Genomic DNA, 26,021 nt, shown 5'->3' on the forward strand with positions numbered 1-26,021 from the left:
GTTAGAATAACCTAACCTAACTTAACCTAACCTAAACTAACCCAAACTAACAAAAAATCCAGTATATCGGCTATTTTAATGTGTTTGCCGCTGTATCCAGGATAAACGTATAGTACCTAATATTTTTTATCGATTATGGTTTAGCTTAGGCAAGGTTCAATAAATTAAAAAAAACTAACGATCATCATTAAAGTTTGATAAATTTATTTTTAATTCAACAAAAACAATTAAGTATGACTGAAAAATGTGCACTATTTATGTTGGATTGCCCATAGCATACCTAAACTATTATGGTTTGGATAGGCAGGGTTTAACAGCTTAGTGAAAAGTTTAGTGTGCACCAATTATGTCGAATCTTAACAGCTTTCCTCCACTCCTCGCCACTGATACACGACAAACAAGGTCTTGGAAAGTTGCTCCTGGGACATCCTCAGCACAAATTTAAATCGCCTCTCGTTTGTTACGTCACGAAATACGCATGTATAACGGGTGTGAAGACGTGGCGAGTGATGGAGGGATAAGTGAGTAAAAAATGATGTAGTGGGCCCCAGTTTAACAGCGCTGATGTAGTTTACTCTAAAACCTCGCTTCCGATAAGCAATATTGTTTGCAATGCGGTCTTTTAGAAGCGAAAGATGACACGTGTACTTTTCTGAACACAGTTAATATTAGAGATTGCTTGCCTATCTGCGCTTAGCTTTATTTTTGAAAATCAAATAATAAAAGATAAACATTTTCGGAAAGGATCAAAAAGGTCAATCTTATTAAAAAAAATAGATGGCTATTGATTTATATTTTTGAAAATTCCACCGCTTTATTATCTAGGCTAAAATATTGTTAAAAATCAGAGAAATGCGTGGTTAATGTCCAAATTCATTCAAATTTTAATTCGTAAAATTATCAATAGAACACTTTACGAATATATCGTAAATGAAGTAATTAATTTCTATTTTATCAAAAATGATAAAATAATAATAAAAACTAGTCCCCAGGAAATTAGTAAACTGAATCTAATGAGAAATAAATAAATAAAATGTCTTTCATAATAATTCAGTGTCAACTGTGACAACTGGACGCCAGGACTATTGGACGCCCCACTGTCGTAGACAGGTATACAGAACGTAGACGAGGAATTTTAATGACTTTCTATCTACTACTTAGTGGTTTTAATTCATTTTACTCTTAACATAATGTTTTTTTTATTGCAGATTGAGAATTACCATGCCTAAGGCTTTATATAAAAATAAAAAAACTTTTTTTTCGTTGGAACTTAAACGTATGCACGATTAAATCATTATTTACGTGTACATATTCAAATTCTCACCAACTATTAAATCATAATATAATAATCTTAATATAAATATAAATAATAATATTAAATATTTTTTAAAGTACCTACCTATAAGTACCTAACGTCTATTTATTTTCAAATTGCGTGGTGACCAGTTGTCCGGGCGCCAAATCGTCCTAGACCCGTTTTGTCCATTTTAATAAAGAAACAAGCAGTCGATTATAATACGTTCCTCCACAAACCTTACGAAATGCTTCAGATCCATTACATCTACTTACAATGACCAGCCCATTTGAGTCTTCGTAACCTCAAAGTTTTATTGTGCTTAAATTGCTCCAAGTGCTCAGCACTCGTATGGATGTGCCACCTTTGGTATTCTTTAACCGGTCCAATAATATTTCACCACGAGCCCGTATTTATTTTTATTCAATATGTTGATAAATTATACTAATAAAATGTTTTTGCGGGTTCCTGACATACCACGAGAGCACTTTACTAGTATTATATTGAAGTATTTTTTTTATAAAAATACACCACTCAAAATTTAGGATAGGTAAACGAATTTTATAAGAAGGGTTAGGTTAAGTACATTAATCTGTATCCTGGTTCCTGAGTTGATATTGGGTCAAGTTATATCACGCTTTCCTGAAATTTCTCGGAATCGTGAAAAAGTAAATCAAATAATGCGTATCATATTTTTTATTTACCGACCCATAATATTATGTGGAAGAGTTGCAAATAAAATCATACATAAAATATGAAACAATATTAGTTTTATCCAACGCTCTAAAAAATAAGACACAAAAATCACTTTAAAATACGTCATAAAAATCCTGCAAAATATCATGGAGCTGGTCGGATTTGAACGTAAGTTTTAACTTTCTTGCAGGGATATTAAAACATACTAATTAACAATATTAATACTTTCGACCGAAGGTACTTGATGGAATTTGAATTTAAATTCTAATGGATTCAAGCTCTGTACTATTCCATTTAAGTCGTTTTTTGCGACCAGGGTTTCGCCTTTCGGCATCTTCAGGCGTCGTGTACACTCACCAAAGGCAAATACACACTGACAACGAACACCCTTAACTCTACCTTATATAGTAAATCAATACAATAAAGTAGGTAAAAACTCCATTACCTACCTATTTAGTCAGAAATTACAACAAAAAATACATTAAACAAATTATGAATAGCTGAAGTAAAAAACCTAATTAGTAAAAACCCTCTCTTATTAATAACAATACACTGAACAGCATATTACTATAATAAATCGTCAAACCTAATAATAGGTCAAAAATCTTTATAACAATAAAAATACTACACTCAAGAGGTGTAAATCGTCAATTCTAAGAAAAAATAATTAATCGAGTTAAGAGTATTATTAAAGACTAATATCTCATAAGTTAACTCGATTAATTATTTTATCTCATTAGTTAACATTTACTATTTGTATATTATAAAAGCTAATAAAACACATAAATTGTAAATAAAAGAAGTAAATATTTACTTACTTAAAATATAGAAAAACACTGACAGCCAATAGCAAAGCCGCCAAACTAAGGCTGTACCCCGCCAAGTAGAGGTGACTGCTCAGTTCGTTACTGGCGGAAGTTCCGTTTCCGGGTACATTTTTAGTTTCCTGGCACCGCGTGTAGTCCGTGTAGTTGTCCCAAATGCCCAGGGCAGAACAATATCTCGAGGCGTTTTCTGTGGATAAAATAATATATATATATTATGATAATTGGAAAATAAGAAGCGCTATTGTAGTGGTCAATGACCTCATCATTATTTTCAACATTGTAATAATTAGCTAATCAACTATTACTTTTATTCAAAGAATAGTTCACAAGATTTAAGAATGTACCATTCTAATTATTGAATATACTTACATAATTTTGAAAAACACTTCTGAGAAAATATATTATAACCAATAGAAAAAATCTTTTTGAAAAAAGTAAGACACCCGGCAGGATCGAACCTGCATGTCTCGGGTTTACGAAATTTATAGCCTGTATTTGGTTTTTTATAGTGCGTTACGTTGTGGTTACATTTTAATATTGTATCCTCTAATTATTCACAGATTCTCAATCCCTGAGTCATGACTCCCGGGCATATTTGCCAAACCCTACTTATCAGGAAGCAATGCAGAGGAAATTTTTACGCCTACGCCTGTAGCTTTTGGCGACAGGATTTCGACTTCGCCAATACAGACTACACCTCTCAATCAAGTACACTCTTTTATTTTTCAGTCTTTTTGGTGCGAACGTAGAAAACGCCCCCCGTGAGATATATGAATACACTTACTGCTTTAGTATAAAATTATATAAATCTTAATTCTACAAATAAGTTAGTGGCCAATGGAAATGGTAAAAATAATAATGTTTGCTGATAAATAAATAGACCAAAACAGACACAAGTAAGTTGAAACTAAACGAAAAGTTTGCCATTTTGAAAGTAAAAGCAAAATTATGTTTGACAAGTAAATAAACCAAGACAAGTAGAATAAAGTTACGCCCACGATGGCCGCGTGGCTTAAGCGTCAGCCTTCATGGGTCCCAGGTTCAAATCCTAGGTCTGGCAAATATATATATATTGCTTTTTTTTAATTGTATTTAAATCAGAGTACTATGAACTAATAGGTTGATCAAGTGGTTGATATCCATTTCTCGTAAAAACTGAAATCTGTTAATATAAACCTCCAGCGGCTCTCGTGGTACAGTGGGTAAGACACTGGCCTTCCGCCCGAGAGTTCTGGGTTCAATTCCCGGTGAGGACATAATATTTATGTGTTTTTCTCAAAGCCTGGGTGTTTGTGATTGTTCAAAATTACTAACAACCACCTTGTACGAAAAAGCAAGGACATGGTTATTAATAATTCTTAAAATATATATATATATATAAACCTCCAATCTGTGGAGGCTTATTTGATCTTATTAGGATTGGACATGGTCAGTGAAGTAAAACCACTTGTAATGTTTGCTAATAATTCACACATAAACATAAATATTGTGAAAGAAAATGTGAAAAATTGAAAATTCACAAGTCATATTTTATTTTGTTAAATCTCTTTACATTCAAAATATCTTTTTATGCTAATATCGCAGATGGTAGGAGGTTATTTGACTATTATAAAACAGGGTTTTGACTCCAAAAAGGATGAGAACTCGTGCATTATGCTCAAAGCGGAATATATACGGAAGCCAAAATACTCACATAGACTGCTAAAATATTCCTATATATCGTTAGGTGACATTGTTGAAAGGGGTTTCTTAAGACACCTGTCGACATAATTAGTGAGTGTAGATTTGATATTTGCAATGTTTGCCTATGTAAATGAGGGTAGTCGTGTATGGATTAAGTGTACATAAAGATCTGCCTTTGTGAAAGACAGATCCACCTTTACAGCAGGTGAGCATTATATTATTATAATTACTGTATCTGAAATATTAGTATGTCACAGTGGCGAAAGGTACCTGTTGAATGTTGTAGGTAGGACAAGCATATTTACAAGACTTGAATATGAATTTTGTTCATCTTCAGTATTTTACAGAACAAGAAATATTAGTGTTTGAGGCTTTCACAACCTGAGGCTCACAACCTTTAGACTCGGCAGGTGTAAGCTGTCGTGGATGCCCAAAAAAGTATATAGGCCAGACTTCTAGAACAGTAAAGAAGCGTGTGAGTGAACACGAGAGAGTGTACCGACTTAAACATTACACTATGTCGACAATTGCCGAGCACTTGATGGGTACAGGACACAAATTTGACTTTGAAACCAAGATATTGGGTCGGAATAAAGGATATTTCGCATGATTGGTAAAGGAGGTCATTGAAATCCATGGAAACCCTGAAAATATTAATAGGGATGATGGATTACGGTTAAAAACGTCATGGCTTTCGGCCCTATCAGCAAAATCTAATATTCGAGCAGGTATCCCTGGTCGTAACGATTGACAGATTACTCTGAGCAACGTTTGCTCTTAGCTAATCGGATTCCTTTTGACATTCTTAGAGCAACGTTTACATTCACATACCTACACTACATGTTCATCATAAAACATATCATCTCTTGATAATGGCCTCTGCAACGAGCCCGAAACGTCGAGTAAAGAAGGAGACACGGTGGAAACCCAAGAATATACTACGATAAGAAATATTGGATTTTACCTTTTTACAAAATAGATATTTCAAGAAAAAACACTTAAAGCAGAGCCGCCTGTCACAATAGTTAAACGTATTGACCGCGAGGCTATTTGAGATCAACTCCAGCAAGGAGAGAAATGCATTTTAACATGATAGATATTGATTGAGCCAATTATGGTGGCCCTCATTCCTTTTTACCTACCTCCCAAAAATCCCAGTTATTGTCGCAAGACCAGGCGACCAGCAGTAACAGGTCATGAGTCGACCGTGATTAAGTTATATTTAGTTACTTCAAGACAGTGGACGCGCTTAGGGTTGTTAAAGCTAAGTCGTCGTAACCACAGAGTAACCAAAACGCATCTGTTCGATCTTTGTTACGCTAAATCTGATACGGTATAAGCGAACGTCGCGTCTATCATTCACCCTAAATTTATCAACATCATTTATCCCAAAACCCTAGTGAAACCGTAGGAGTGACATTCAGAACCATCCGTTTACCAGTACGTGAACACCGAACTAGCCCCAGCCCTCCAACATAGAAGGTCAGTGCCTAGCATCCTGTTTAACCCCCCCCCCAGTTCCGTTATCCACACGCATTTTCAAACCACAGTCCATTGCAAAAAGCGCGACCAAATATTGATACATAATATTAACGAGTTAAAAGTTCTTATTTGCAGTTGGTAATTAGATTTCTTACTGAGTATTAACCGATATGCTGACGACTTGTGAAAAATTTTGCTGGCAATGCTTGTTCTTACTGGACAACATAATAATTATGACATTTTCGAACCTTGGACGAACGACATTATAAGTCGACACGTTACCACTCGGTTATAGAGGGTGTTTAAAGGTGAATCTTTAATTATGTATTAGTTTTCTTATAAGTACAAAATATTATGTTGATATGAAAGTTTCCGGTATTCCGGATACCGCCAAAGAGTGCGACACTTCGTACCCTTGTGGCACAACCTCAAGGGTTCCGTCGACGTGGTCGGCCTTCCCTCACCCTGCAGCGGTGCTACAAGAGCAATCTTGCAGGTCTGACATGACGGGAGGCGCAAGAATTGGTAATGGACCGAGGGAAGTGGCGCCAACTTGTGCTTGCCCTATGCCCCAATGTTGGGACGTGACAGGGTGGAAGAAGAAGAAGATGAAAGTTTCACCTAATATTAACCGATTTTTTCATACTAGAATCCTGTTTAAAAAATACTGCCTTAATTCCTAATGCGGGCCAGCATCTTGATGAATATAACATGAATATCTCAGGAAGAAATTATTAATAAAACATGCTCAACTGACATTTTGTTTTTGAACGTGAGCGTTCGATATTTAATTCAATTCTGTGTAACTCAATCAATACTCGTTGTTTACCCAAACTAAAATAGATGGGAATATAATGTAAATCTAAAATATCGAAGATATACATTCAACAGTGTAATATTGATGTTAGCTTAAAATAAACTTAGACAGTATATTACACAATTTATATTGTATTATCGAACAAGAACTTCACGTCCACGTGTTAAAACTGTGAACTATCTAGCCTTCCTTTGCAGTTAAGCGCCAAATATATTATGATGCACATCGCGCACTATCACGTGAAGTCACAGTAAGTTGCTGTTACGGAAAAAAAGTATGTAAGTAATGTCGTTTTTCTTTGTGTTTAAAATGTTGTCAGACGCATGCTTCCATCCCGTAGAACACTTTGAACCTTTAAACTTAAACGAAAATTGTCAGTCAGTAAAATCTGCCGAAATCATCAAAATAGTAATGAGGTCACCTGAGGTCAATGAACGTTTTTATCATTTTCTATAAGCCTCGACTCATCTCAAAATCGCGCGTTTTTTTTTTGTTTTAATGGTTGGCACTATGTATTTTCTATAAGAACGTTGTCTATTATCTATGGTATGCAGGTTGGGTTAATTAATACATTAGAGTTGGCACTATACATCATTGAATTTACAGAGACGGTGATAGTTCAAAATGTTCTGCAAAATGACGAAACCATAAATTAAATTTGTTGCCGTGACAGCATAACAGTACGCGACGTGCATATCAATATAATCACAACTTAATCGCACTTGTGCTTTCAAATGAGGAACGCCCCCAAATTTATCATTTCATTTTACGCTTCCGTTGCGTACGGATCTACAAATTTACGTAATGTGATGCTTTTTATATATATAGTAAACTATGTCTAAAACGTTCAAGAGTGATGTTATAATTATTATTAGTAAATTTTTGATTTATTGCGAAGAAGAAAAGGAGTCGCATTTAAAAAGAGAGCCAGTATATTATTTAAACATGCGTTGCCGCCATGACAGGTACGTGACTGAGAAAACTTCTATATGCGACTACAGCGACTTCCTGATATCGACGAGATCTTGTCGTCAGATAATAGTAATCATACCACTCAAATTACAAGGGTTTTTTTTTACAATATAAGTTTATCTTTGACTTAAAATAAAAAGTATTTTTCTTTTTAATGTTTTCAGATACATATTTATTAATTATAACGTTGAAGTTAATCTCTCCAAACCAAAACCCACCATGCACCATACCCGGTCTTAATTGAGCGTATCACAATATAATTAATACAGTTGAAATTGTAAATTATCAAAACAATGTCTCAAATTGCAAGCTTCGTATTTTTCCGCTAGGTGCTACTGGTAAGTAAAGACATCGACTTAAGCATTTATTTTTGTAGTCTTAATAAAAATGTTACAACCAAAACAGTTATTGACAATAATAATCCATCCTGTATATATCATTTTATATTATCTTTTCTTTCAACTTAATTTTCATATATTATATGTATTTAGTTCCCATCTAATATTGAAGGCTTTCGCCAATGCCATTGGAAAAAGGTTTATCCACGTTTACGATAGGTATTAATAGTTTGTAGAATCTGTGGAGTTATTCAACCCAGATTTACATTGGGTTAATGAGCATGATACATTCCATTTTATCAAATACCTGGGATAGATCATTGATTCCGAGTACACCTTATTGTAATCCAAAACATGAATAAACATATTCCTTCCGACCCAAAAGAGATTGTTTGACTTAATACGTCCATATTACACGGAAAGGATGATAATTTAAGTTAAGATATTTAAATTTAGACTTATTGGCCGTCAATGGAAATAGGCCAAAACGAACCGTTTATTATTAGTAATAAAACTTGTCGAGTGTTCACCCACTTGCCTGCGAATCTGTATATTCGGGTGCCGCCGTGTTCCATAATGCTCCATTCAAATAACGGTGTTTGTACATGTACGTCTATTTGAAACAAGTATTCCTTATATAAAAACAGAAAAATATTTTTCTCTATGGTCACTTTTTGATGCCTATGTGCGTTTAACTGTCAAATAAACGATAAATTTTCGCATTTTGCCGCTAGATGTCCTTAGTAGTCCTTATATTTTGAACTCGCTATTACATACTTTCATATTATATCTTTTATTTTTCGATTAATATTACATTATGGCCGGATAATCCGAATGCCGAATAAATTTTATTGAATAAATATAATCATTACAATATAAACAAATAAAAGTAAATTGTTATCGTGATAGTATACCTACTATCCATATAATTATTATGCATAAATCGATTCCAGCAAAATCATGTGAATTGAGTTGTTAAAAATATAATATTATATTTATTAGATTTTCATGAATCTGCGTCTGATGTGTATTTACTAACGAGAATTTGAAAGCGTCGCCGCTTTTACGAAATTTGCGGCATTGTAGATTAGCTTCATCTACGAAAGCAAAGTTTAGTATAAAGAAAGCAGTCATGATTTAATAAAATGAAGCATCAATTATAGGATCAATTGTAAAATGGATAATACCATTAAACAATAATCAAATTAATTCACTGAATCATAATGAAATACGGAAGAAAACAAGTACATATGACAATTATCAACAAACGTGGGCTGTCAGTTGCAATCTGTCAAAAATCGACTCTGCGAAATTTAGCAATCGGTTCGCTAAACTTATGGTAGAGGGGCATTAGGTGTTCGGGTTCGGCGAGATGCTTATGTACAAAATCTCCATGAACGCAAAGCATACGTTTCGCACGCCATTTGGCGTAAAATCGCATTCGAAAATAATGCGTGGATAGGGTATTACATGTAAATAAATCACACTCATTTTAGGACTAATCCTAAATTATATCCTTCCGAGCAGATGATCTTCGTATTATTAAAAGGGTACCCAGTGATAAAGCTTTAAAAATGCTACATATTAAATAACCAATATTATATTAACTTCTACTGTACATTTTGTGTAATAGTGGTTTTATAACCCCATTTAACCGTGCACACACTCACGTGGTCATTGATAAGATAAAGATGACATTGTGAGATTAAAAGCGTGGATACGGATGTACTATGTCGAGCAAAGAACTCTTGACGATAGTAGTTAGTCGCGTGACAAACTTGATGAGTGAGTCAGGATCCATGCATTGTCCTTCCAATTTATACAAATGCAGTAAGTACATTATAATATTACAAGGGGTATTGCCGCAATTAACAAATCACAACATACCCTACTAATCTAGTTATGATTGAGGAAATGCTGACATTCATTATCACTCTATTGTTTTGTTTTGACAAAAAAACATACATATTAAAGCGTGTCATTCATTTAATGCTAAGTGGTATGATTGCGACATAAATATGACTCTGAATAGCTATGCACGAAACTCTTTGGTCGTCTGTGATTTTACTTTTACATTCGGCAAGAAAATTGAATTGGGTCTCTTGGTGTAATACTGTTATAGGCGTTGAGGGTTAAAATAATCCTATTTCTAAGGGTCTTCACTATTTCATTCAATGTTTTAGTGTTGAGTAGTAAATCTTCAGTTTGTAATTCGTCAATACCTTTTAGAGAACTATTGAATTAGCTTTATTTAGAAATACGTTGTTTTACAAGTAGAACTACGAATACAATGTACCTTGTATTATAATTTATTAAGTATTTGGTTATTGATCTAAAATCATTTAGAAATTGATGGCAAAGTGATACGTAAGTAATGAACAAATTAAGAGCAGTTTTCACATCACATATTGTTTTTAAATTTGTTTATGAGTCAGAGTATGGACCTAATAGGTTGAGCAAGTGGCTGACATCCATTTCTTGTGAAAACAAAATCTGTTAAAACAAAATATCTACTTTGTGGAGGCCTAAATGCTCTTATTAGGATCGGACATGGTTGAAAAAAAATATATACAGTCGAACTTGGTTATTACGAGGAAGATGTGACCGACTTGCTCGTTATATGAATTACTCGTTATATCGTTATATAAAATTTTTCGCGCCACGTTCTATTTAAGCATAATAATATAACATTAAAATTCTGAAAACCATCGTAAAAATTCTCGAAACAAGCGTGGCATTCATAAACTACAAAAGAAGTTGTTTATTGTAATGAAGTGGTGAGCTGGAGGCGCTTTTAAGTACCTACTGACTTCAGAAAGGTTGGATTTTTTACATGCAATTTCGACCAAATGCGTGGATAATTTTTCAATGTTGTCGGCGAAAACACCAATTAGGTACTCAGACACTGAACTAGTGTCATAAACGTAATCCGATCCCGGCGGCATCGGTCTAGTTAACTGCCCGGTCGGATTTTATTGCTTAGGGTCGAAAATGTTGTTTTTAAACGATCGTCACATTAACACTTGGTCGGTATACCCGAGAAGTAGCTCGTTATAATATTTAATAAATGTATGAAGAAAATCATAAACTAAAATGTCAACGAATGCTTCCTCATTACATCCGAGATGTTCCGTGATCGTAATAACCAAGTTGTGTACTGTATATCGTCACTGTTCTGGCTGAAGACACTAATTCGAAAAAATGACATATTGAGTTAGTTATACCAAAATGTTCATTATTTCAAACTCTACTGTCTGGAAACCTTCTTAATAAATAAGCAGTCTTTATTTTAAAGTCATCCTTTTTACGATTACTGAATAAACTCACATGATAGACCATTTCAAACATTTTAACAACTTCAAAGTCAAATTACTCAAAACTAGTATTCTCCAGTTAGTGTGTTCTGCCAGAACAAATACGTATATTATTATGTTCAATTTACATGTAACCTAAAAACTAATCCGAAAATTGCGAAAGCGTCTATTATCCCTGCGAAGTGTGAACGGTTAGCGAGAATTACAACATGTCTATTCGTAATAATCAATCAGTGATGGAATCGCCGAGGTACGGTAACATGTTTGTTTGCCTGAATTGAGAAATACGTCAGTAACAGATTGCCAGAATGTATTTTACGAATCAATCTCATAGGAATTACTTAACTAGGCGTTAACAAAACCACGAATAAAATTATTGAAGTATTTGAGAAATTCAGTGCGATATTTTTTTATAAATAATTAAATATACCTCTATATAATCTAACAAAAACTTGTGAGAAATATAAAACCAATAAAAATAATTACAAGATAAAAATAACTTTTTATATACAACGTTTTTAAATTTTCTGTTTTGAATTACTATGCTCAATATGCTCAAATTTGTACTTGATATGAAGTAAATAATATAAAACAAACAAACAAATATAGAATACTGAAATGTCATTTTGACATTTCATTTTGATTTCCATAGTAACGCATGTATATATTAATAATTTAGATGCTAGGACCACCCACTTAGCAACCAATAATAGTGAATTGGATTACGGATTTCTTCCGAAATAACTTTTCATACAAAACAGAATTAACTGAAAATGAATTCAATTCTACTTAAAGATGGCTAAAAGTATTAAAAGAATGCATTGGCATCGTGTTCTGATATATTCTAAAAGTTTCAAATATCTAGCTAGTCGGGAAGTTAGTTAAAAATCTATTGCAAGATTTGTACCGGACAAATAAGAATACGAGCTAATAAAAACGTTGTAAAAATCGTTTTGAAAAAAATACGACACTCGGTAGGTTCAAACCTGCGTCTCTTGGGATTCGCGTCTTTGTGAACAAAAAATCTTGGAATGATCCGTGACATGACAAGTTATTTTGATACCATTATTGGTTGCTAGGGGGTCCTAGCAACTAAATTATTAAAATATACGTGCGTTACTATGGAAATCAAAATGACATTTCAGTATTCTATATTTGTTTGTTTGTTTGTTTGTTTTATATTATTTAATGCATATCAAGTACAAATTTGAGCATGATAATTCAACAGAAAATTTAAAAACATTGTAAGTATATCTTTAAGTAAGTGTATCTTTTTATCTTGTAATTATTTTATTTAAATAAAAAGAAAATAGCAAGCCGTGATTGGAAAAATCAAATTGCTTCTGACAATACACCGAATATCCTGAAAAAGCTTTCACGCGGAATTCCAGCCGCGTATTATCAACTGAGCTTTCAAAACAATGGCTGCTATTATTCAAAGCCGCACATTGTTCGCGAAGCTCTGTTGAGGAAAAATGAAAAATAAAAAAAAAAAACTGAAAAAAACGCGATGTGTGACGTACAATTGATTCAATTACTTACTTTACAGAATGGCACTTTTCCGTGCGGTGCTTCCCAAATATTAATTTCAGCAAAAAAATATGTTAGTATAAGAAGACAAATAAAATAGATGTAGGAAAACAAAAATATGTAATTCAAAACATCACTTATTAAAATAGAATTTAAAAAAACACAGACTGTCAATCGCTGCGTCTGACAATCGCGTACGCTTTTGGGACACAAAATTCCCTGATGTTGCAAAAATTGAGCTCATTTTGAGTCGACGTTGGCTTAATTGTATTAAATGCCACGATCAGTCTTTGAAAGTTTTGTGTAAAATCGTTTTTTCAATTAATGTTTGATAATAAAGAAATCCCGAACCCGAGAAAAGATTCTCGAGATCCGGTATGGAAAATCTCGAGAATTCCCGTCAGGAAATTCCCGAAAGCCAACTCTACTCGTATATACATTTCATATCATAATCATTATAGTTAGTGATACGTTTGTAAAACTAGGTCCTAACCCGTGTTTTATTAATCTATTATGAGAATGAGCAGTAGGGTGGGTCCTAGAATCATAGATCGTTTGGCGGAGAACGGTATTTATTGAAAACATTGAAGTTAGTCCTTCCATACCAAAATCCACCCCGCACCACACTCGTTCTTAATCGAGCGTATCACGGGACCCTACAGTAGCGATGTGAAGCATCTATTTAATTTTTGCCTGGGAATGCCCTGGGAGAAAATACCCAAGACTGGGGTGCTGCGCTCAAAGTGAACTCTTACTGATTTTAAAGAATTTACTATAATGCAAGGTGCCAGGGAGAGAAAAGCGCATGGAAATAACAAAAAAGAAAATTAATTTAAGGTATATATAAGAAAACGAAGATAATCATACGGACAGCAAACGTTTATGTCAAGAGATCTTCACGCCCGCAGTAAGACGCCGCATTTAAGACAATTATAGAACAAGATAATGAGTTGTTCAAGTATTCTAGCAGTTATATTCTGGGTATGCGTAAACGTTTGAAGGTCATCAACAACAGGCTAAATCCGAATAATCCAGGTATCAATCGATTAGCTGTGTTGGGTCACTAGTGTAGTGTTCGATGTGTAGGTTGAGGATGATGATAATGAAGTCTACGATGTAGCAGGGTAAGATTTATTAGCAGCGTATCGGTACAATAGTATATTATACATGATAGTTACGAGCTAAGTACTTGGATTCGACTGACATCTAGATAAATTGTTCTTTGTTATTTATACAATAAAAAGTAACACATTAACATAAAATTCTGGTACATAATCATATTAGACTAATTATAGAATCAGCGTTTTAAATTGAGTAGCGAAATGAAATATTATTTGTTATTACAGTTGTAAGAAAATATGATACTATGAAAAATGATTATTCGGCTAATACACCATAATGATATAATGTGCTGTGATATGATGTAATAGTGCACCGTCTCTAATTTCGCCAACCGACTTGCTGATCTAGCTCAGTTGTTTACTGGAAATGGATTCGCTGGGAATATATTACTGCAGAGTAATTTGAAACCTTTAAACAATAGATATTTGATCGCTATTATTCTGCAGCTATAGCTGAACCCACCATACGGTACCACGGCTTGATACTCGTGTCGTCCCGGAACTGAGCAGAATTTATTACTAGGATACACTGTAGGGTGGCTCCAGCAATCATACAACGCCTGGCGGAAAACGGTGTTTATTGAAAACTCTACAGCGTATTGAGTTTACAATATTTAAGCAGTCTAGCACATACATTATTATTCCGGCAACCGTTCAAACATCCAGGAATCGACGAATATTAGCCGATCCCGCTATAAGGTACCACGGCTGGTACCTGCGGCCTGCCTTCCCGAAACTAGGCAGTCTAGACAGGTAATTTTAGTTACAAATAAATTTAATTTAACATTATTAGATTAAATATGCATCCACGTTGGTCGCGCGGCTTAAGCGTTGGAATATCACGCCGTGGGTCTCAGGTTCGAATCCTGGATCTGGCAAGTCACATATTGTTTTTCAATTTGTGTGTGAGTCAGGTTATGGACCTAACGGGTTGAGCAAGTGGCTGACATCCATTTCTCGTAAGAAACAAAATCTGTTAATACAAACCTCTACACTGTGGAGGCCCATATGATCCTATTAGGATCGGACATGGTCGAGAAAGAGATTAAATTTATGTTGTCAAATGACGGCTCTTGCTTGTTTCCAGATGATACCATGAAAATATAGGTTAGCCGTCTAATGTTTATTGCGCCACGGTATTATACGCATCATTATTTTCTTATTTTGCAACACTGATTTCATTGATTTGAAGGAGAAATCACTGTCAACATAACCCCTATTTTCTCTTTTTAATTTTTGATGAAGGTCTGTCCAATTGATCCCATTTATCCCAACTCTACTTAGGGTACAATTATTGGACAACATATCTGTCAAAGATTCGCTGACTGATGGATTCACAAATATCAACATTATGCTTATACTGAATTGGCGAGTGGTTAAATGAGGACGGAAATGGAATAGCTGCTCTAGTCGGTTAAACCAGCTGTTAGACCCATCAGACCCTTTGACTTATTCGCCACAAAGACCAATTTTGTTTCAGTTAGAAAATTTTCGGCGTGAAGAACTCTTCGCTTAGATTAGTTGGCAGTTTTGTATTTTCATTTGTTACTTACTACAATTTTTAATATTGCCTCTACGTGCTCATCCCTCCCATAGGTACCTTAACTTAAAGTCATGTAAATTCAGTCAAAGCACATTTGAGTGCACGGTGGCCTTGGTCTTGGGTAACTGCTCCTAAGACATTCCCAGTCATAAAAAAAATATGCTTTACGTCAAACGTAGGGTCTCGTGATACGCCCGATTAAGACCGGGTGTGGTGCGGGTCGGATGTGGTTTACTGGGTCAATTAACTTCAATGTAGGTACCAATTGTTTTTAAATTAGAATAAGCAGAACATTTGCGGCGTGAAGATTTCTTCCCTTAGATTGTTCGACAGTTTTTTTTATTTTCCTTTGTTACTTACTAAAATTATTTTTATTTTGTCTCTACGTACTCCTCTGTCTCATGGGTACTCTTAACTTAAAGTCATGTAAATTCAGTCAAAGTATATTTGAGTGCATATCGATCTCAGTCTTGGGTAACTACTCCTGAGACATTACGAGTCATAAAAAATGATTCTTCACATTCAAACGTGGGGTCCCGTGGTACGCCCGAATAAGCCCGGATGTGGTGCGGGGCGGGTGTGGATTCATAAGCCATTAACTCCAAAGTGGAACGTGTGAAAGAGAAATATAAATATTGAGAAAACCACACATTGTGAGCTTGGTGAGCGGGAATGGAACTAGCGCATCTATTATATACACAAGACTGCGTTCGGCCGCTATCTAGGGTAGGAAAGTATCGAAGTATTAGCACTTATTGTAACAATTACAATAAGTTAGTTGTAATTGTTACAATAAGTGCTATGTTTAACAGCACCTCTCTTGGCTGTGATAAATTTTAGAGTGAGATAGACAGTTTTGACAGTTCAGACGGCTAACTTATTGTAATTGTTACAATGAGTGTTAATATTTCGATAAAGCCGTAAAGGCCGTCTTGTGTACAGAATAGATGGGCTTCGAACCCTCGATATTTAGAACTCAGTGCCTTGCGTGTTAGACTACGAGTGTCTCTTAAAGAGTTGATATACTTAAATGATTTTCAAATAGGTTCCCATTATTTTGTTTTGGGAATCGTAGAAAAGCTCCAGGCGTATATTTACCGAAATGTGATTAAATTGATCTAGTAGTCTGTCTACGCAGAACAAAACATATTTTCAGCAGTTTATTTCCATCTCTTGTTATGTTACCAGGTAAACTTACCAATAATTAAATTATCCACCAATAAAAGTAAAACCAAAATGACATTACGCCAAAATACTCAGCGTATTTGTATTTACAAAAACAATACAAACGTTTATTTTATTTAACATGAAATCAAAAAATTCATTACTAAAATAATAATGATCTTTTTGCAGAATATTTTTTTTAATTGTATTGAATTCGCGTTTCCGAAATATACTTAAATGTTTATTAAATTACTTCATATTGTACAGTTTTGTTGAGACTAAGCACCTAAAACCATCGAGATTCATTTCTAGTGATAAGTGTGGTATCTAGTTTTCAAATGTGATACTTATCTGAACTGAACCCTTTGGCAAATTATTCATCTGGTTATTTGGTCGAGCGAGTCATCTTATCGTGTTAATCTATTTTCGTGTACCGTTTCATGTATTCTCTGTTATTATTGATTAAATCTCTGTGAAGTCTGAATAAATACTAAACCAGAAGTGTTTATATTTAATAACTAAACATGCTATAACTGGCAACTAACGTGGGCCCAAAGTGTTTCTAAGTTGTATAAAAATGAAAAATATCCTATAATGTATGCTTTTTATTATACAGGCTTGTCAATTGAATCCCTGATACTCCTCATCGAGTAGAATGTTGCTCCAGCCATTTCCATACGACTAGTAAGCTTTCATGTGTACGTACCCCCGTATCCGGAAATTTGTACGTAAACAGTTCACCGCAAACACTTATTCGTGCGCCGCAGTATGTGAAACATGAGTTCGTGTAACATTTAATCAAATGACGAGTTCTTCGTTGAACATTTCACCGTGGAGTATATTTGTACGTATGCTACAACATGTGGCAAATTTTATGAGATGTCTTTACTAGGTTAGGTTAGGTTAGGTTAGGGTTAATTTAATTGTAACAGTACTATTTGCAAACTATCTCCGCATTTTGTTAGATACGTACAAATGTATTTCACGGTGAAATGTTCAACGAAGAACTCGTCGTTTGATAAAATGTTGTACGAACTCATGTTTCACGTACTGCGGCGCACGAATAAGTGTCCCACGATGAACTCCATACGTACAACTTACATATTGTAACCGTATTTATAGAACAACGAAATATAATTGCGCAACAGGCGAGTTTTTTTTATTGTAGATGGAACAAATTTAAATACTTAGAAAATATGCTTTGCCATTGTTCATGTCAAATCGTTTCTTTTCTTATCGCGTCTAGTACTTTATTTTTGATAGGTAAATCCAATGACATTAATATGGACGAATCATCTGGAAAAGAAAATGACACTCACTTTATTATCGGGTCTGCCGAATGGCATAATCTGTTCTAACGCCATTACAATAAAGGTGATATTGCTATAAATTCCTGATGCCTTTTGTTGGATCTGCCGAATGGTTCGGTTCGAACGGGTTCGCTCAAATGAACATTGACATTAGAAACACTACTCTAACGCCATTACAATAAAGGTCATATTGCTATAAATTTCCGATGCGTGATATCGCATAATGGAAATTGCGTGACGTCTACCTATACATGCGAATGCGCGAATTTACTTGCTAGCTACTGTACTGAGTGCGTCGTCCATTAATAATGTCATTGGGTAAATCAAATATATTATTTATTTTTTTGTCAGAATACTTATTTCAGCAGAACTGTCGATCAATAATGAATGGAAAAAGCATTGACGTCACAATATTTTGAATAGAATTTTCCCGCAATTTTTATCCAAGTCCATTTTGAAAAAGCATTTCCGACTCACAAATCATTTGCAGAGCATATTATAAGGAAAAGAATATAATATATGATGCCTACTTATTCACGCGCGATTTATTTTTACATATTGAATAATTGATTCCTGTTCCGAATGTCAAATTTCCACTCACAAATTGGTGGAGCGGTGCTTGAATGAACGTTTCGTGCTCAAAAGTGGCAGGCTACACTTGAAATGTCATTTCCATAATACACTAAATACTTAGAAAACCTTGAAAATGTTTGAAATATTTCAAATTCTGCGCCCGTTTTCATTTTCAACTCTTCCTCAACCAACCCGTATCACGAAGTTGAAAATTTGCGCTAAGTATTAGACAATTAGATGAATAATAAATAATTTATGGTGTATACCACAGGTTCTCAAACTTATTTCGACCACCGCCCACTTTGAGATTTAAAAAAAATCTATTGCCCCCCCATATCCAAAACGCCATTTTGGCCAACTTCCGGAGATTCCAGATTCATAAAATAAAAAGCGAAAACGAGACTAGTGCATGCGCAAGCAAATCTAGTTTTTTCGTATATACCGGTCTCCACGCATTCAAGCCTAAAATCGCATCTCAAGAATTTCGGATAGGGACGGGTCGCCGCGATCGACCGAAAATTGTTGTATGAAAAAGATGAGAAAATCACAGACAATTGTATTTAATTAACTTAATCATTGACTACGTACTGGCAATTCCCTCCATTTTCGAAAGTGAAAACACGCTGTCACTTTTATTCTTTGTGGTTTTCGTCTGGATTCGGGACGTGGAGGTGGACAAATAACACACCGGAATTGTAATCAGAAACGACGAGTTTTATTTAGGTTAATATAATATACTAATGGTTACATTTTTAATAATTTATTTTATGCGGAGGATGAAACGTGCGTGTCTACGATTTGGCTGTTTGCAGCGTTCTCCCGCCATCTTGTGTTTCGCTTTCAGCGAGAAGTGTTGTCAAAAAACGGCGACAATTGCGACGTTGCCGATATTTTTAAACGGCCGTGATTTACAGCATCGCCGGCTCTATTATTATTTATTTTCGTAATCAACCCTTTCTATTTGTCGATTTGGTATCGATTTGGACTTCTCCAGATTGTGTTGTGTAACAGTACATGAAATATAAAGCTGCATCGACATTATGACATGCGTAATTTAACCGTATATACGGGACTCCAAGCATTCAAGTGGTAAATCGCATCTCAAGTGGTGTCGTGTCTAGATTCCGTCGAATTATTATAGATATAATTTGTCTGTCGTCGCCCCTCTTGATTTCTTTAACTCTCCCTTATTTTCTTTGAGCCTTCTACTGCCCCTCTAGCGCTCACAGGATGGCGTTATCGCCCACTTTGAGAAATACTGGTGTAGACATTGCGATGGACTTAAATGAATTGATATAAAGATGAACATTTAACTCTGTTGTATGAAGTAATGCGGTGATGCAAACGTATAATTGTATAATGATCCTAGGCGACTCAATTATGAAATACTAACCTACAAATTATCGGTTTTACCGCGATTGTAGTAAAAGTTTTCCTCTACATTCAACGTGTGTCATTAAACATCTCAGACACTACTATAATAGTAAGATCGTGAGGCATAGAAAAGGTTAACCTTTAGTAGTTAGTAACTACAAAATAGTACATCCTTAAATTAATAAACAACTATACTTTCAATAAACCATTTATTTTATTCAACGAATAATTCACAAGATTTTAAGAATGTAAGGTTCCATATCGTCTCTGTTCTGGCAGAACACACTAACTAGAGAATACTAGTTTTGAGTAATTTGACTTTGAAGTTGTTGAAATGTTTAAAATGGTCTATCATGTGAGTTTATTAAGTACTCGTAAAAAGGATGACTTTAAAATAAAGACTGTTTATTATTTATTAAGAAGGTTTCCAGACGGTAAAGTTTGAAATAAGGAACATTTTGGTATAATTAACTCAATATGTAATTTTTTGAATTAGTGTCTTCTGCCAGAACAAGGACGATATATTATTATTAAACATACATAACTTGAAAACGCCTCAGATACCCACTAGAAAAAATCATATGGGCGCGTTACCCGGCGTCTTTCTTTTTCAAAAAGATTTTTTCTATTGGTTATAATATATAATTTTCTCAGAAACGTTTTCAAAATTATGTATGTATAGATATTATGTATTATAATCTCGCCATATTAAGTTGAATCCGGAACCCCATGTATAAGCCAATGTCTTCTGTATATTATAGACTAGCGTGAGTATCAAAGTAATTTACTAACTTAAGAAGCTTTTTTAATTGCTATAAATTAGTTAGATTTATTTGTAATAAAATGTCTGTAGATACCTACCAAAACATAGTAAAGCTAAAGAATTGTTACAGACCGTCTGTAAACTTTCGCAATAAAAATAAACAACTTACTTCAATTCCAACTGACAAGCAACATCCATTAACAGTTGTGTTGGGGACAAATAAAGTGAAAATAGATAAACAGTTTTAGCAGTAAAGTTATACATTAAAACAACCCTTATTCCTTCTAATTAAATGACTAAGTTTAATTAATATAACATTCACACAGTTCAAAGCTTCGTCATACCCAGCAGTTAAGTTCATTGATCTAAGTAGATTCGTCTGGCCGTCTTCTATCACCCCCGTATACCCTCACTTCACTATACGCGTATAATATTAAAGTTCCATTACTTCGACAAGTAAATAGATGGCACTCATTTTTTTTTCATTATTATCTGAAAATGGCCTTCTTGTTCTTTCACCCTGTCAATACCCAGCATTGGGGCATAGAGTAAGCACAAGTTCGCGCCACTTCTCTCGATCCATCGCCAACTCTTTCGCCTCCCGCCATTCCAGACCTGCAATGCGTAGATCGCTTTTTTAGCAACGCTGTAGGGTGAGAGAGGGCCGGCCAAGATGACGGAAACTTCGAGGCTGTGCCACAAGGGTACGAAGTGTCGCACTCTTTGCCGCCATCTGGAACACATGTCCAAGGCACGTAAAACGTCTCTATATGATTACCTCAATCACCGAAGGCTGCAGTATCCGCTCACGAACTCGGGTGTTTGTAACGCGGTCGTACCAATTCACATCGATGCTCAAAGCTCAAAAGCTGAAACCTTTGAAGCTTAGTAAGATGCCATGTCGCACAGGTAGCACGCACGCGTTGGAAAAACCGACATTTGGTCCTCACAGAATATAGCTTTGACCTCCATGCGACTACAAGTTGGCTGAATGCAGACCCGGATACCATACATAATATTATACTACCAGTCAAAGCTTCGTCGTATCCAGCAGTTAAGTTCATTATTCTAAGTGGCTTCGTCCCCTGGCCGTCTTCTGTCCCCCTATGCCCTCACTTCACTATACGCGCATAATATTAAAACTCCATTACTTCGACAAGTAAATAGATAACACTCATTTGTTTACATAATTATCTGAAAATTGTCTAAAAGGCATTTATAACTAAGCGTTTTAGATTGATATGAACGTTTTGTGGAGACCCTTAGTTAGGTACTTTCAAAATTTAATATAATTTAATATTGTCCCTGCGTTAGTGGCTATTAAGTTAGTGGTATTCAGAATTTCAAGTCTCTGAGTCCAATATCGACAACTTAAATTTAATTATTGCGATGCCTACATCAACCATGCATAATAAATAATACGCCATATACCAGCTAGTAAATCTAAGTCAAGACACGCCTAAATCGAGTTAAAATTGAAGTTAAAGTTTCTAATCCAAAAGTGACTATTTCCATTTTTTGCACTTTTTCAGGAATCAACATTTTCTATGAGAGACCTTTAGAATTAAAATACACATTCAATTTAAAGACATTTTAAGTTTTTTTATTTAATAAAGTATTATAACCATGTCCTTGCTTTTTCGTACAAGGTGGTTGTTAGTAATTTTGAACAATCACAAACACCCAGGCTTTGAGAAAAACACATACATGTTTTTGTCATGACCGGGAATCGAACCCAGAATTCTCGGGCGGAAGGCCAGCGCCTTACCCACTACACCACGAGAGCCGCCAATTTAAAGACATTGTGATAAGTAGAGTAATTTTTTATATTTCTTAAAAAAATTAGACCAGTCCATCAAACGTATTAATAATTATTTAAGAAAAACCATTTTTTTTATTTAGAATTTTTCCAAAACTGACTATTTCCAGGAAATAGTCAGCGCTCTCTGAGTATACTGGAATATGTCAAAAAGAGGTAGATATATTGTTACTAACTAATATATTTTTTATTTACAATCATAAAATGATCCATAATAATTCAACGGCTACTAAAATTTATGACCATAAAATAATGCTTGATTCCTAATTTATCAGTGTTTTCTTCTTTTTCGAATGCCAGCATAGAGCAATAAAATCACGTTTTTCTTTAAAAAAAAATACTACCAAAAAATTCAAATTAACGTCCGCATCTATGGTTTACCAACCTGGTATGCCTAATTAGTTACTGGTTAAAATGGGAGGAGTCTGTGGAAGAGTTTGTAGTCCTAGAATAACTTTATCAATAGTTAAATAATACTATTAGGTGTAGTAAGAATAAATAACCAGACAATTCTCGATTTAATCTTTTTGATATTTCGACGCAAAGTTTTGGTATTTTTTTCCATGGCTTATGAAAAAAAAAACCTTTGATGATTAGATACATAAAAGAATATAAAAATGTTTTTACAAATATTACCATCTTTTCAAAGAATTATATTTTGTTTTATTCTTAAGATTTTTCCTATCAAACCATGCAATCTTTGTGTTTTACACTATCTTTTTCTTAATAGTGATATCAAAGTCAGTATACTATTAAATTGACTGTTTCGATAATGTTTTGCAGAAATTGGTTTTGAAGGAGTTGGAGATGAAAGAGAATAGCGCAAGAGAGATGTAAGCGGTCCGAGGTTCGGTGGAAGTGATGCTTCAGTCCCAGGCGCGGTGATGTGAGTACTCAGCGGTGTGATACAGAGACTGAATCTGAGATTTATCTGAGGTTAACCATCAACATATAACTCGATATTTATTTAATAGACACGAATATTCGGTAAATTTCGGGAGTCATTGTTGATCTAGTTTGCAATTAAGAAATCTGCTGACCGCTGCATCATTGCAACTTCGAGGCGTCTCGATGACAAACCCCAAGGTAGTCGAAGTATGTTGCATCTGTAGAATACGCTGATCGTAGATGTGCCAATAGTTGAACAACTCGATTATTATTGCGTTATTGTAATAATTATTAGAGGTTCTTGACATCTACAAATTAATTATTTATTTTAAAATTTTATCACAATATTATAATTCGAACGTTTCTTGGGTAAAAGTCAACATAATAATATACATACACCATTTAGTGAACAAATATAATGTAAGTTTTCGAGTCGCAAAACCTGCTCTTTACTATAAATTATACAAATGAATTTCCTTGGAAATTGTGATATTTTTCATCACCGTTTTATGTCACTGAGAAAATAAAATTACATATATATATATATATATATATTTACGTCATTAATATGAAGTGAAAACAGTTTTTTGTAACCTTTTCTTGAGTCGAAAAAGTTTCCAGAGCAGATTTTGAGACTCGATGACTCGTGTATTAAAAACGAATAAGAATTACGAAGATAAAAACACGAAAATTTCATTAAAAGCCTGTAACACTTCTACCCTAAATAATATTTAAATGCTTCAGCTAATATCTCAATTAATATATAAATTATTACATTAATCTATGGCTACCCATTGGAAATCGTAAAATTCTCAGAAGAAAATGGAAATTTAACGATTGCAGATTAATTTTAGGTTGGCACACAAAAGCTTCTGAAGTATATAATGGAAATTCGTTAAAATATAAAATTTTAAGATCAAAAACTAGCAAAATAATTTTTATTACTGCTATTATCAAATACTAAGAATAATAATTATAAGTTACATTCGGAAATTTTTCAATACATCGTAGTAAAAAATAATTCAAAAACACTAAACTTAAAAAAAGATTTTGAAGATTTAACCAAAGTTCAGTGAGTGAAATGTTTGATTATAATGACAAAATATATTCAATACAGATTAAGATATATTTTTTATGTAAAACATCATATATTATTATAGACCATCTTCATAGATGAGAACAGTTTATTTGTATATATATAGTAGCAGGTATATATTAAAAATAAGGTAGGTTTATTGTTTGTTTTTTATTACAGTAAACTCCCGATTATCCATGCACGATACTGTGTATATACAACGATATAATAGCTCTTATGAAAATTCGAAATGGTATTAGAAAATCATTAAAATATTCCTGCAAACAAACCAAAATAACAGATTTTCTTAATAAAATAATCAGTATTAAACATGTTAAAATACTTGTCTTTTTTAAAAATGTAATATGTAGTATTTTAAAATGAAAAAAAAAACTAAATATGGTTCGGATTATCCGTGTTTTTCGTTTATCCGTGCCGCTTCTGCCCCGTTCGCCCGGATAATCGGTAGTCTACTATATGTTAGAATTATCATTTTTTACTTGGATTTCGGGTGCGCTCCTCATTCGTTACGCCTTGGTATACTCTCATAATGGATTCTACAATGCGATTGCAGATTGTTTATTACAGATATACCTAACTATGACCTTTACGCTTACATACTAAAAAAAACACTATAACGGAATTGAACAAACTTCTTTAATTACAAACGTTCGATAAAGAATATTATATTGGTTAATATTGTGTATAGTAACTGGTGGCGCTTTTAGCAGTGGACTGTAATTTCAGGGTGATGCTGGATTGGTGGATTACGGAGATTAGACAGAATGCCAGACACTGACCTTTATGTTGAGAGGGCTGGCGCGCGCTGGGGCCGGTTTGGTGTTCACGCACTGGTAACGGAAAGTACACTTTTGATAGATGATATATTATGAGGTTGATGAACAATGATAATAAGCTCAGGATAGATATTATAGACGCGACGTTCACTTAAACCGTAACAGATTTAGTACAACGAAGGTCGAACATAATATGCGTTTTGAGTCATTCGGTAGTTAACGACGGCTAAACTATAACAAACCCGCACCGCGACCACTCTCTTGATGTCACTCAAGCTAACTTTTGAAGCAGTCGTTATTGTTATTCAATCATGTTTACCCGATTGCCCGTAATTGCTCGTCGTCTGGTCATGTAACAATAATAAATAAGGGATTTTGAAGTATGTGGGAAGAAAAGAATGAGGGCTAGCATAGTTGGCTCAACCAATCACGGAAGAATAATATCCATCGAATCTTATTACTGACATACACCTTCCAATGGACCACGTGAAAGATCGGGGCCCCTGTTGGTAAGGATTTCCGATGCCGAAAATAGGAAAGTTGTTTCAAAATAGGTATGTGTTTAAAACAGAGTTTATCTTCATTATTTCTTTTGTCTAAATATTAAATTAATGTAAAAAATGTAGCCTTTATTAAAATTA

At 34.3% G+C, this 26,021-nt stretch overlaps 1 protein-coding gene across 6 annotated transcripts in view; it reads right to left on the reverse strand.

Annotated features, from left to right (window-relative positions):
• Positions 1-26,021, reverse strand: part of Dh44-R2 (Diuretic hormone 44 receptor 2) — a 515,631-nt gene that overhangs the window by 152,155 nt on the left and 337,455 nt on the right. For all 6 annotated transcript variants that reach the window (XM_085944033.1, XM_085944029.1, XM_085944030.1 and 3 more), the window contains one exon: positions 2,809-3,004. In XM_085944033.1, coding sequence (XP_085800159.1) covers positions 2,809-3,004 — 196 coding nt within the window. The remainder of the gene's footprint in view (positions 1-2,808; positions 3,005-26,021) is intronic.

This window comes from Rhyacophila brunnea, unplaced genomic scaffold (assembly GCF_057557595.1).
Source record: "Rhyacophila brunnea isolate RB1 unplaced genomic scaffold, BYU_Rbru_1.0 scaffold_16, whole genome shotgun sequence".
In the NCBI taxonomy this organism is placed as follows: Eukaryota; Metazoa; Arthropoda; class Insecta; order Trichoptera; family Rhyacophilidae; genus Rhyacophila; species Rhyacophila brunnea.